The 13,718-nt window shown below is 47.1% G+C and overlaps 1 protein-coding gene across 3 annotated transcripts; it reads right to left on the bottom strand.

Moving 5' to 3' along the window:
* Positions 1 to 6,553: 6,553 nt before the first annotated feature.
* LOC118578146 (small vasohibin binding protein) lies at positions 6,554 to 13,718 on the bottom strand. 3 transcript variants are annotated; one of them, XM_036178849.1, is made up of 3 exons: positions 13,544 to 13,718; positions 13,027 to 13,176; positions 6,554 to 6,900 (listed from the first exon to the last, which is right to left on the bottom strand). In XM_036178849.1, the coding sequence occupies exons 2-3, from the start codon at positions 13,138 to 13,140 to the stop codon at positions 6,814 to 6,816; spliced, it is 201 nt and encodes a 66-aa protein (XP_036034742.1). In that variant the 5' UTR covers positions 13,141 to 13,176; positions 13,544 to 13,718; the 3' UTR covers positions 6,554 to 6,813. The 3 variants fall into 3 exon arrangements, with proteins under 3 accessions (XP_036034742.1, XP_036034740.1, XP_036034741.1); XM_036178847.1 differs by lacking the exon at positions 13,544 to 13,718 and adding an exon at positions 13,264 to 13,525; XM_036178848.1 differs by lacking the exon at positions 13,544 to 13,718 and adding an exon at positions 13,299 to 13,519.

The following is a 13,718-nucleotide window of genomic DNA, read 5'->3' as shown; positions in this document are numbered from 1 at the left end:
GTCAGGGTTCTCTAGAGGAACAGAACAGATAGAATGAATCTGTCTGTCAGTCTGTCTTTCTGTCTATCTACCTACCTCTATCTATCTACCTATCTATCTATCTATCTATCTATCTATCTATCTATCTATCTATCATCTATCTATCTATCTATCTATCTATCTATCTATCTATCTATCTATGTGTAAAGGGATTTATTAGAGTGGCTTAGACTGTGATCCAGCTAGTCCAACAATGGCTGTCTACCAACAGAAAGACCAAGAATCCAGTAGTAGTTCGTTCAGTCTATGAAGCTGGATGTCTCAGCTGATCTTCAGTATATGACATAATCCTAAAAAAGTGGGCTCTAATGCCAATGAAGGAATGGACTTGCTAGTGAGGGCAAGCAGGCAAAGAACAGAAGCTTCCTTCTCCCATGTGCTTTACTTCTATAGGCTGCCACCAGGTGTGGCCCAGATTAAAGGTGGATCTTCCCACCTCAAAAAATCCTGATTAAAGGTGGGTCTTCTATCTTTAAATTAAGAAAATTCCACCAGGCATGGTGGCACATGCTTCCCCCCCACCCCCAAGACAGGGTTTCTCTATGTAGTTTTGGTACTTGTCCTGGATCTCACTCTGCCTCAAACTAGGCAGATCTCAAACTCACAGAGATCCGCCTGGCTCTGCCTCCCACCTTTAGTCCCAGGCAGAGCCAGGTGGATCTCTGTGAATTCGAGGCCATCCTGGTCTACATAGAGAATTCTAGGACAGCCAGTACTACATAGAGAGAACCTGTCTGAAAAAGAAGAGGAAAAAAAAAAAAGAAAGAAAAATCCTTCACAGGTGTACCTGCTTGGGCTTAGTTAGTTCCAGATGTAGCTGACAACCAAGACTAGCCACCACACTTGGCTTCCAGGGATCCCATTCTGTGTGTATATTTTCTAAGTTCTCATACACTAAACTCTACTCACTTTGCCTTGTGAAACTACAAATCAGATGGAAATACTGCATGCTCTTATATCGTATCCAAAGCTGCACCTTAAGGAGAATAACCAGGGAGCCCAGCTTCACTCTGGATTCAGTCTTCAGCTGGAACATCCAGGGCTGCTAGCTAATTCTGCCTCTTTCCACACGGTGGCGCCTGAGCTTTTCTACAACATGTCTGCCATTGACGTTTTATGTGGTCAATTTGCCTCAAATCCAAAACTAGATTTAAAAAAAAAAAAAAAACAACTTGCAAATTAAGGAAAAAAGGAAAATGCCAACATCATTACAACTCTAAGTTAGAGGCTGGCAGCACCCTCTCTCCCAGGCTCTCTTCCCAATGCTTGTTTCATCTCTTCTGTGGTCTCTGTTAGACAGAGCTGTTCTGTTCTGCTAGAACATTATTGCCTTTTATTTATGCTTATTTCTGCTACCTGCCAAGGTGCCAGCACTACAAAAATGTTTATTTTGCAGATTTCCCTGTGGCTTCTCAGAAGTTATAACGAAGGTTATTGTAGAAAGAACACATCCATTTGGGGTCTTTCATGCTGAACACTCATGTCAGTGAGTCTCTAACTCACCCAAACCCTCACCCTTGTCACATGAGCTCTTAGGGACCAACAGCTAGCATGGCGCCTCCATAGAGCAGCTGTGAGGAAACAATGCTTGCGTTACTCTCAACCAATTAAATTTTGTTCAAAAACTTTATATTTGAGATTAGCCAATGGTGTCCTCACAATACTTCCAGAGTTTTAACCAAATGATTTCTGGCTGTTTCTATGTTCCAAAACAACCAAACAAACCCTCAAATGAGCACGCCTCTAGAATCGTGTCCATTTTAAGTGGCAGGAGCAGAGTTAAGAAGATGGCTTTGACGACTGAACTACTCAGCAACTGTAGCAGTAATAACTCTTACTCTATTGGTTTGCTTTTGCCCTTGGGTTAGTGACACAGGGCAGTGCCAGGGCAGCTGAGAGTTCCTTGCAGAGCCTGGCTGACTCTCAGCAGGCTGGGGGCTCATCTGCCATCTTGTCTCAGCACCTTTATTTCCTAGAAAGCAGTTTTTCTGACACACTTCCTGGGCTTCCACATAAGCATAAAGGTAAAGGATGATGTGAGAGCTCATTCAGCATACGGATGAAGTCAAGGAGGGAGTCTAGGCGGGTTTCTGGTCTAAACCCAGGGTGGTGGAGATTGCCTTCTCAAAGCAAGGTTCCATGTCTGAGTGGAATCCTGTGACAGAAAACCCTATTCTCTGGTCCTGAATGAAATGTTTAATCTCTAAAAGTCCATTTCTCCATTTCTAACCTGAAGATTTACTTCCCCTTGGGAAGTCAAACATACAAGCTAGGGCAGGTCCAACTGGGTTTTCCTGAAGTATGAACTGAATGTGCCTGTCATTTATTCAAGAAAAAGTTCTGTGGGGAGAGGGGTGTGTTTGGGGGGGCTGGAGAGACAGCCCAGCAGTTAAGAGCACTGCCTGCTTTTGCAGAGGACTTAGATTTTGTTTCCAGCATCAACATGTTAGTGCACAACTATCTGTGACCCCAGTTTCAGGAACCCCATGCCCTCTTCTGGCCTCTGTGGGCACATTCATACAAGCAAACAAACACTCGGAATACATAGTCTAAAATGTGGGCTTTCATATGAAAACAGGAATTTTGGAAAACTTGTATGTCATGGAATGGAATATTTCACTATGTAAAGATGTGTTGCATTTGTTTATGCTGCAGTTGTTTAACTGTGTGGGGATGTGCTGCTGTTTTACCTGCCTGCCTGGAGCACCTGATGGGTCTAGTGCAGGGCTAGGCGGGGCTGGCGGGCAGAGAGAACAGGGAAGCCAGCCAGCCAGTGGCCAGCCAGCCAGGCACAAAGAAAGCAGGAAAGCAGGATGGACAGTATGTAGATGAGGAAAATGAGGCTCGGGCAGCACATGGGTTAATAGAAATGGGTTGGTTTGAGTTTAAAAAGGGCTAGCTGGAAACAAGGCTACGTTAGGGCTGAGCATTTGTGGTTGACAGTAAGTCCCTGTGTGGTCCAAGAAAGCCAGACACACTCAGGTCTACCATAGTGAGCTTAATTCTTTCCTAATGCTCAAGCATTTTCCAATGGGATCAGCAGGGTATAAGACAACATGTAATCTTCTCTTTAGATTTTCTTCTTTTAGAAGTGAAATGTTCAAAATTTGTCATAAATACTGTGTACATTTTCTGGGTTGTCAGGCTTCATAAGTAAGATGAGATTTTTTTTTAACCCATTTTTCCCCTTGGACTTTTGAATTCATCATTTAACTCAGTGGTTCTCAAACTTCCTAATGCTGTGACCCTTTAAAACAGCTCCTTATGCTGTGGTGAACCAACCATAAAATTATTTTCATGGCTGTTCCATAACTAATTTTGCTACTGTTTTGAATCATAATGTAAGCATCTGTGTTTTCTGATGATCTTAGGGTCATGACCCACAGGTTAAGAACTACTGATTTAGCCGGGTGGTGGTGGCGGCAGCGGCAGCATACACCTTTAATTCCTGCACTGGGAGGCAGAGGCAGGCGGATCTCTGTGAGTTTCAGGCCAGCCTGATCTACAAAGTGAGTTCCAGGAAAGGCACAAAGCTATACAGAGAAACCCTGTCTCGAAAAACTAAACACAAACAAACAAACAAACAAACAAAAAACTACTGATTTAATCGGATCCATATTTTGAAGGACAGATTAAAAAGAATAATTTAGCAACTCCCTCAAATTAAAAAAATAATTCTTTTTAAAAAAAGGTTTTTAGTTTTTAGCTAGGCATGGTGGCACATGCCCTTAATCCCAGCACTTGCTCGGCGTTGCAGAAACACTGCTGTGAACATGTTGGTGTCAATTACATTCCTGAAGCACATGTCAGAGACAACTTTAACCTCTACCCTGGAAGAGGAAGCTAGGTGACAGTGTTTGGTTCCTAAGGTTCCAGTCTGAATAGTCCCCTTGCAATCTGACTCTGGGCCTGGGGAAGTAGCCCCAAGATGAAAACTGAAAGTCCCTGGACCCCCCAGAGCTGCTGTTGGCTGCAGTCACAGGATGGCCAGTGGCTCAACCGGGAGCAAAGGGTCACACACACTTACGCGGCAGGTGACTGGACGCCTGTGTCAGCAGGGTCTAGAGCAACAAACACTGGAATAGCATGTGGTTTTGTTTGTTTTTTCGGGACAGGGTTTCTCTATGTAGCCCTGGCTGTCCTGGAACTCAATTTGTAGACCAGGCTGGATTTGAACTCACAGAGATCATGCTGCCTCTGCCTCCAGAGTGCTGGGATTAAAGGGATGTGCCATCATGCCTGGCCTCATGTTCTTTTTTTCTCTACTACCTGCTCATGTAGGAGGGAATATTATTTCTGCTTTTTTTGAAGAGGAAGGAGGGAGGGAGGAAGGGAGTGAGGGAATGAGGGAGGGAGGAATGAAGGAAGGAGGAAGGGAAGAGGAAGGGAGGAGGGAGGGAGGAATGAAGGAAGGAGGAAGGGAAGAGGAAGGGAGGAGGGAGGGAGGGTAGGCGGTCTACAGCCCTCCCTGATCAGTGTCACAGCAACAGTAATAACAGTGGGAAGCGGCTCCCAGTGTGTAGATAAACTCGTTGCCACCACAGTTTTTAATTTTTCACCAATTAAAGAGTAACAACACCTTTTAAGGTTTACTAGGGACTCGGGTCTAAGTTAACTCACAGCTGTGCTGTTTCCTGAGCACAGGTGTACTCCAGACGTGGCTCTTTCCATCTTACTGAATTGAAGTGAAGCAGAAATACTAATGTTCCTCCTTAAGACGTGAAGACTGAGGCCCCAAGAAGCCATACAACTTGCCCAAGGTCACTCAACAAATCCTGACGCGGGCACTTCTCCAAGATGACTGTCCCAGTACTCTGGCTTCCCAGTCCTCCAGCAAACTCCAGAGATCTAGTCCTCTGTCCCACTCCAGCTTTCCGTAGTAATTCCCTGGGCTCTGTCATTGCCAGTAAGAGGAGCTGCTCTGGGGTCTGTTTCTGGCATTCTATTCTCTAATCGTCCCTTCAGGATACTTCTAGAGGCTCAGTTTCAACCATAGTCGAAACTCTAACTCCTGAGCCTCAGACCCTTCCAAAGCCCCTTATCCTCTCCATTCTCATTCACTGAGTCAGAGTCTCACTATGTAGCCCAGGCTGGCCTCAAACTCCTGCTCCTCCTGCCTCCGCCTCCCCAGTGCTGGGATTACAGGTGTGTGAACCATGTCTGGCTCATTCACTTTTTCACACAGCATAGAGCCAGGCCCGTGGTCGTAATCCACCACTGGGGTGCATTCCTCCCGGCCTTTCTCTGCTTCCACTTCGGCTCTGAGCAAAGCCCTGGTTCACTTCATGGCAACCTCCACCTCCTGCGCCCCGCTCCAGCAGGGCTGAGAACACAGCATGGCGTGTCTAGGTCTGCTCACCCCAGTGAAGCCTCACTGCTGCCTGCTGTCGCCCCGTGTCCCTGCAGGTCTGTCTTCACTCTGGAACAGACTACTGCTGCACACCCTCTCTCCTCAGGCCTCCTCACCTCCCCTTTTCCCTCTCGTCACCCTGCTTCTTGCTCTGCAAAGAACTTCCACACTTAGCAAATCCATCAACTCCTGCATTCTTTCCCCTTGAGAAAAATAATGAGCTGTCCTTATTCCCAAGGCAAAGCGCTTCCTCTGTTCCCATGGACACTGGATCCCATTCTGTGTGTGTGTGTGTGTGTGTGTGTGTGTGTAAGAGAGAGAGAGAGAGAGAGAGAGAGAGAGAGAGAGAAGAGGAGAGAAGAGAGGAGAAGAGAAGAGAAGAGAGAAAAGAGAAGAGAAGAGAAGAGAAGAGAAGAGAACAGGGTCTCACTATGTAGCTTTGGCTAGCCTGGGACTTGCTATGTAGAACAGGTTGACCTCAAACTCACAGGTATCTGCTTGTCTCTGCCTCCTGTTTGCTGGGATTTAAGGTATATGCTAGTATGCCCAGTTTGTTTGTTTATTTAAGACCTATTTTATTTTTAACTATATATGTCTTTGTGGGCATATGTGGGAGTGAGGTGCTCACAGAGTCCAGAAAAAGATGTTGGATGCCCTGGAGCTGGAGTTACAGGTGTGTGAAGTGTTGGATGTGGGTGTTGGGAACAGAATCCACAAGAGCAGCCAGTGCTCTTCACCGCTGAGCCATCCCTCCAGCCCCCACCTACTCCATTCTTTATCCCACTTTAAAAAAAAAAAAGATTTATTTAGTATACAGAAGAGGGCACCAGATCTCATTACAGATGGTTGTGAGCCACCATGTGGTTGCTGGGAATTGAACTCAGGACCTCTGGAAGAACAGTCAATGCTCTTAACCACTGAGCCATCTCTCCAGCTCCTTTATCCCACTTTCTATTTTTATTTTTTTGGTTTTTTGAGACAGGGTTTTTCTGTGTAGCTTTGCACCTTTCCTGGATGTTGCTCTGTAGACCAGGCTGGCCTTGAACTCACAGAGATCCACCTGCCTCTGCCTCCTGAGTGCTGGGATTACAGGCATGTGCCACCACCGCCCGGCTTTATCTCACTTTCGTCGGGCAGGCATTCCCACCCTAAAGTAAGAACAAATGAACATTTTGTATTTTATTCTTTTTAGGGAAGACACACAGTTTCACTAGAAACAATGATTTTTCTCACACAGTAGAAAAAAGGCCTTTTAAAAAATCTGCTGTCCCAGATGAAAAGTCTACCCAGCAAGCACTGGGCCGGTTCTTAGAGGAGGAACCAGCGTGGAGGAAGTTACCTACAGGAAGTTCAGTGCAGAGGTCTCCACAAGGCTTGTTTAGTTAGTTCTGAGGCTCCAGGTGCTCTGACTAGGATGGGCTGGCTCACTCCCCAGGTGGCTGCATTTGCTTACAGAACTCATCAAACTGCTGCTGCTCCAGCTCCGTCATGACTCTGTTGAGAGCGTAGATCTGAATGGAGAACAGACACGTTAGCAATGGGGGGGGGGGGGGGGGGGGGCTGAAATGCTGGAGTTCACCAGGAGGAACTGGGAGGCAGGGTCAGGACAGGACAGCAGCTCCGGCTGGGGAAAGCGGGCAGCAGTGAGGCAAGAGGCTTGGTCCTCTGTGGATGATACCTGACAGACAGGCCTGAGGGACAGCACAGGATCATCAGTTCTGGAAATGTCAAGTATACGAGGAGAGCCGGGGAGCTGGCTAATTGGTGGTGGTGGACTTATCTTGGTGGCAGGAATTATCACCTACTCAGGAGGCATTTGTAGAACTCCAGGGAGGAGGTAGCAGTGGGTACATGCAGGCCATGTACTAGAGGAAATCTTGAAAATATTCCAAGCTTGATGGTTGTCCTCTGACCCCTACGTATGTTCCATGACACACATAAATGTAGTAAGGAAAAAATGTGCAGGAGGGAGCCAGTCACAGAATATAGTGTCCAACATCAATTTAAGAAACAGAACTTAGCCGGGCAGTGGTGGCTCATGCCTTTAGTCCCACCAATTGGGAGGCAGAGGCAGGTGGATCTCTGTGAGTTTGAGGTCAGCCTGGTCTACAGAACAAACAAACAAACAAAAAACAGAAACAGAACTTGGGGCCAGAGAGATGGCTCAATGGTTAAGAGCAGTTGTTGCTCTGGCAGCGGGTCTGGGTTTGGTCCCCAGCACCCCCATGGCAGCTCACAACTGTCTAACTTCTGCTGGGGATATCTTTCTGTATGCTGTGAATGTGTTGCTCTGATTGATTGATAAATAAATTGCTGATTGGCCAGTAGCCAGGCAGGAAGTATAATACAGGCAGGACAAAGAGAGAGGAGAATTCTGGGAAGTGGAAGGCTGAGTCAGAAGATGCTGCCAGCAGCCGTTGCCATGAAAAGCAAGATATTACGCCAGGAGCCACAGGCAAGGTATAGATTTATAAAAATGGGTTAATTTAAGATATGAGAACTAGATAGCAAGAAGCCTGCCTCGGCCACACAGTTCGTAAGTAATATAAGCCTCTGTGTGTTTACTTGGGTCAGAGCGGCTGCAGGCCCAGGTGGGACTGGAGAAAACTCCAACTACAAACTTCAGTCCCAGGGGATCCTAAACCTTCATCTGACCTCTAGGGCAATCGCTCACTTACAGATATACTTGCAGGCAAAATACTCATAAAAATAAAGGTATCTGAGAGGCACTTGGGAGGCAGAGGTAGGTGGTCCTCTGTAAGTTTGAGGCCAGTCTGGTCCACAAGCAAGTTCCAGAACAGCAGGTGCTATATAATAGAGACCATTATAACAAAATCTGAGAGGCAAAAGAGGGATAGAACTTGGGATGGCTCAGTAGTTAGAGCATTGCTGCTTTAACCATGGGACTAGGGTTCAGGTCTTAGCACCCATGCTCCAGAGATACACACACACACACACACACACACACACACATAAATAATGGTTAAAAAAGTCTTAGGCCGGGCAGTGGTGGCACACGCCTGTAATCCCCGCACTCGGGAGGCAGAGGCAGATGGATCTCAGTGAGTTCGAGGCCAGCCTGGTCTACAGAGCTAGTCCAGGACATGCTCCAAAGCTACAGAGAAACCCTGTCTCGAAAAACAAAAAGTAAATAAATAAATCTTTTTTTAAAAAAAAAAAAAGGGCTGGGTGTGATGACTCATGGGTTTTTTTTTTTTTTTTTTTTTTTTGGTTTTTCAAGACAGGGTTTCTTTGAGTAGCTTTTGTGCCTTTCCTGGAACTCACTCCGTAGACCAGGCTGGCCTCAAACTCACAGAGATCCACCTGGCTCTGCCTCCTGAGTGCTGGGATTAAAGGTGTGCGCCACCACCATCCGGCTGTGACTCATGTTTTTGATTACAGCACTCTAGAAGCAGAGGCAGGCAGATCTCTGAGTTCAAGGCCAGTCTAGTCTACATCAAGAGTTTCAGGCCAGTCAGGGCTATGTAGACAGATACTGTCTCAAACTAAAAAACTTGAAGCCAGATAGTGGCACATGACTAAAAATTCAGAAATATGTGAAATGAAGAGACTTACTGTTATGGAAATGCAATTTTAAGAGTACATATTACAGAGGTAGTGAGTTCTAGAACAGCAAAGGAATGATTAGTATAAAATTAAACAAAGCAGCTTATGTGAACAGGCACATGACCATAAGTGGGCACTAGAGCTTCCAAGTTACTGGTCTATTTCCCTTCTCCCCACCTTTCCTTTTTTTCTTCTTGAGGCAAGGCCACACTATGTTACTCAGAGTGGTCTTGAACTCATGTACTTATTGATCCACCTCAGTCTCCCAAATGCTGGGACTACCTGTGTGTGCCACTGGGCTTGGCTTCAAGTTCAGTTTCTTAAGCTGAGTGGTAGATACGAGGGTGTTTATTCTTCTTTAAACCACGCATGTACTTTATATTTTAAAGCGGAAGTCTCTGCTTTGTAAGTTTGATACCTGCCAGCCTTTGTGATCTGTATATTACTTTCTGTTCTGGGACTGACAGGGATGTTAAATAGCATTCTGGAGACCTCCCAGTCAAAGAGGCAGAATGGTAGGAGAAAGGGGGAGTAAGCGGCACAGAGATGGAAAATGTCCAGGGTGTCTGAGCCAAGAGTGAGACTTGAGGTCTCGAGGAAAGGACCACAGCTGTGTGGTGTGCTGCTTCGGCTGCCGAATGAGCCTCCACCCCAGCACGCCTCTCAACTCTCCTCCACGCCTTTCTGGAATATGGCATCTGTATCCCTTCCTCCTGAGGAGGTGCTGACACATTCCTATGAAAGATTCCATTCCCTTCCAGGGGAACACAGACAAAATAGCAAGACAGCTGCTGGAGAAGCAAATGGCGGACTGGGGCTGGGGTATAGCTCAGTGGTAGAGCACAGACACATACAGACCCAGGGTTCAAGTCCCAACACCACAAACAAAACTATGAGGCAAGGGGGTAGGAAGCACCATTCTGAGCACAGGCCTGCCCTTCCTGATGGCTGGACTCTGGGCACACCACTTCTTATTCCAGGACTCACAAAGGGTAAGTGGGAAACAGTAACACCTGACTCACTGTTTGCTCACACATGGGCAGGCCTGGCTCAGGCAGATAGTAGGAGCTAACAGGTGCCAGCTGCTCAGAGCGTGCACATCCAATCTGACACCTCAGCAAGCAAATATGGACACAACCAGCTGGTCCCTCTACATCCACATGGTAAGAGGACATCAGCTGCTTGGAAGAATGGTGACTCCAGATGGTGATCACTGCTGGTTATCAAACACCTTCTGTGTGCCAGGCACTGTGCAAGTGCTTTCCATATGTAATTTCTATTCCTTATAATACTGTGAGGTAGATACCACCACCCTCATTTTACCAAAGAGGCATCAAGGAAGTGATGTTCAAAAGTATCTTTTCCGCTGGGCGGTGGTGGCGCACGCCTGTAATCCCAGCACTCGGGAGGCAGAGGCAGATGGATCTCTATGAGTTTGAGGCCAGCCTGGTCTACAGAGCTAGTCCAGGACAGGCTCCAAAGCTACAGAGAAACCCTGTCTCAAAAAACAAAACAAAACAAACAAACAAACAAACAAAATCTTTTCCAAGATCACATGGGAAGAATGAGTGGAAGCCAGACAAGTAGATGCCAGCAAGGACAATAAGGAACAACGCCCTCCATAAGCTATCTTTCAATGTGCACAGAGCAGTTTTCAGGGCTGCTTCTGTCCGCTAAAACACAAAGCAATTAAGACTGTCTTGGATTGGGGTAAAGAAAGGACACATTTATTGGTAGAATGGAGGACCACAGCTTTCAAACGGTCTGCCTTAGCCCACAGGGAGACTCTGGGGTGCTCCTGAGTTTATCATGTTTATTACTGGAATGCGCACTCTACAGGGCAAGAACTGTTCTCTGTCTTGACTATGTGCCTCACTCAAGCCCAGACACTGGTGCATCAGCTGGATATTGTTTAATAAATGAATCCAGTAAAACCAAGTTTGATAATATCAACTGTCAGACCAAATTGAGCAAGAAGTGTCTCACACTATCAACAGGTGCAAGCTTGAGGAATTCCCTCCAAAAACTATCTGGCAATGACTAGGGAAAATGAAATGGTACCTGGCAATTTCTCTAGTCAAATACCTGACAGAAATTCTGGCACAGATGCCAAGGAAGCACCTAAAAGGTTCCCCCCACACACAAATATTTGCAAAAAGCAAAACTGTAAATTATTACAACACCCATTACAGGAAGAATGGGTGAGTATGCTGAATAAGGTAGTTCAGGGGCTGGAAAAGGGCTCAGTGGTTAAGAGCCCTTGCTGCACTTCCAGAGGACCCTGGTTTGATTCTCAGCACCTATGTCAGGTGGCTCATAACCACCTGTAACTCCAGCTCTAGGGTTACACTGATGCACTCTTATGGCCTCCATGGGCACCTGAACTCATGTTCACATACCCACAACACACATAATTAAAAATAAATCTTTTTAAAAAGGTTTATAAAGTAGACACTATAAAGAACAAAGAAAATAGATTCTTTTTGTTTGTTTGTTTTTGTTTTTCAAGACAGGGTTTCTCTGTGTATCTTTGGGCCTTACCTTGATCTCACTAGGTAGACTAAGCTGGCCTCGAACTCACAAAGATCTGCCTGCCTCTGCCTCCCGAGTGCTGGGATTATAGGCGTGCACCACCAACGCCTGGGAGAAAACAAATTCTTAAGAGTAACATAAATATCTCTAAAGTGTTACGCAAACAAAATGCAAATGCACAGATAATATATTCATCTATCTGAATGAAAATGCATCTTTTAAAAAAAGGGCTCCTGGTGGTGGTGGCTCACATCTTTAATCCCAACATTCAGGAGGCAGGATGGATTTCTGAGTTTGAGGGCAGCCTGGTATACAGAGCGAGTTCCAGGACAGCCAAGAATATACAGAGAAACCCTCTCTTAGAAAAGGAAAGGGAAGGAAAGGAAAGAAGGAAGGAAGGAAGGAAGGAAGGAAGGAAGGAGAAAGAAAGAAGAAATAGTCAAAGGGGACATCAAATTTATGTGACTTTTATCTTAAGAAAATTATAGGAAATTTCTTTTTGGTTTTTCTTTTTTTTTTTATTGAGCTGAGGATTGAACCCAGGGCCTTGTGCTTGCTAGGTGAGCACTCTACCACTGAGCTAAATCCCCAACCACTACCAATCTGAGAAAGCTGTATTTTAAAATTTCTCAAAACACACAACAAAGACACAGGAAAGGGCCGGATGGTGGTGGCGCACACCTGTAATCCCAGCACTCGGGAGGCAGAGGCAGGCGGATCTCTGTGAGTTCGAGGCCAGCCTGGTCTACAGAGCTAGTCCAAGACAGGCTCCAAAGCTACAGAGAAACCCTGTCTCGAAAAACAAAAAAAAAAAAAAAAAAAAAAAAAGACACAGAAAAGACCAGCAAGCTTATTCCTGATACTAAATATTACAATACTCATGTCTGGATGTGGTTCATTAGCCATGTAAATATTTTAAAGCTTTTTATTCTTAAAATGATTGAGTGTTGAGAGAACAAAGGAACACACCGGTGGGCTCAAAGCTTGGGCCTTGTGTGTGTCTGTGAGGATGTGTATGCCACAGGTGTGGAGTTCGGAGGACAGCTTTGGGTAGCCCTCTTCTTCCACCTAAATATGGATTCTGAGGAACAGGCTCAGGCAGTCAGGCTTCTGCACCAGGCACCTGTATCATCTCACCCACCGACTAGCTACTTTCTGCACCAGATTCATACGTGTAACTGGGTCACAGGGCACACTGGCACTACATGAATCCTCATTCATTCATTTTTTCAGTCTCCTCCCCCCTCTGGCCCCTCCCTCATCCTCGGCTGCCTTTTCTCTTTCCATGCGTCCCTCAGATCCCTAGGACAAAAGCTCTGTGCCAGGTGTCACCTAGAGACCTGGGACAGGTTGGGATTCTGACACTAACTTGGTGTGTGACTCTTGGCTTCACCATTCTGGACCTTGATGGCCTCTCTTCCCCGAAATGTCCTGCCCGGAGACAAGCAGGGACCCCTAGTAAAGCTTCCTCTGCTGTGTGTTTTTCCAGCACCTTCTCCAACGGACTGGGGCACACAGAGCCCCCTCCTGAGACTCACCTCTGCTCTTTGTCTTTGCTTCAGCTCCTGGTGCGCAGATTTCTGCTTAGCCTTCTCCACTCTGAAGGCAGGTTCTTTAACTTTGGATTTTTCTTTCCGGCCAGGTGGATCCATGGCTTGGCTTCTGAACGCTTCCTGGTCAGCTCTGACCTGATGGTACAAAAAGAGAACTAGTCTTTCTCCCAACTCCCCAGCTTGGCAGTGAGGCGGGGTGCCCTGGAGTCCCACTGCCAGCACCTCGCTGTGCGTTCCTAGTCCAGTCTCCTCCTTACTTCTGAGTCTCAGTTTCCTGCACAATGGGACAGCAGTCATTTCCTGGGCCTTTCCCTACCGACACCGGGTGAGCAGCAGACGAGAAGGCCCGAGAGAGCAGCTCCAACCCGGGGGCGTGCGCCACGGCCGGGTCTCTGAGGCCGAGGGGTAAGCCACTCGGTTCTCGGCAGCGCCCTCAGCCAGCCCCGCCCTCCCGGACCCTCCGCAGCAAGATGGCGGCTCGGGGGTCCGCGCCCTTCCCTACCCGGCCTGGGGCTCCCGGCCTCCGCCACGTCGCAGACCAGCCCCCACGCGGGGTACACCCTCGCCTTCCCCTTCGGCTGGACCCGAGCACCCAGCCCTGCTGCCCTTGAACTGGGCGGGCCGCGCCGGGGAGGGCGGGGCCGCGGCCTAAGGTGTCCCTCCCGCAGAAGCCACTG

Source organism: Onychomys torridus, chromosome 2 (genome assembly GCF_903995425.1).
Source record: "Onychomys torridus chromosome 2, mOncTor1.1, whole genome shotgun sequence".
NCBI lineage: Eukaryota > Metazoa > Chordata > Mammalia > Rodentia > Cricetidae > Onychomys > Onychomys torridus.
Note: the sequence above shows the minus strand (reverse complement) of the source record. Positions and strands in the feature narration are given on the sequence as shown.

Excerpts from the sequence above, each read along its gene's own strand:
- LOC118578146 (XM_036178847.1), bottom strand. The coding sequence starts at position 13,338 with ATGACTGCTGTCCCATTGTGCAGGAAACTGAGACTCAGAAGTAAGGAG. Across the intron at positions 13,177-13,263 it reads GACTAGGAACGCACAGCGAG|GTCAGAGCTGACCAGGAAGC; the intron begins GTGCTGGCAGTG and ends TTGTACCATCAG. Across the intron at positions 6,901-13,026 it reads AGCAAAGACAAAGAGCAGAG|ATCTACGCTCTCAACAGAGT; the intron begins GTGAGTCTCAGG and ends TTCTCCATTCAG.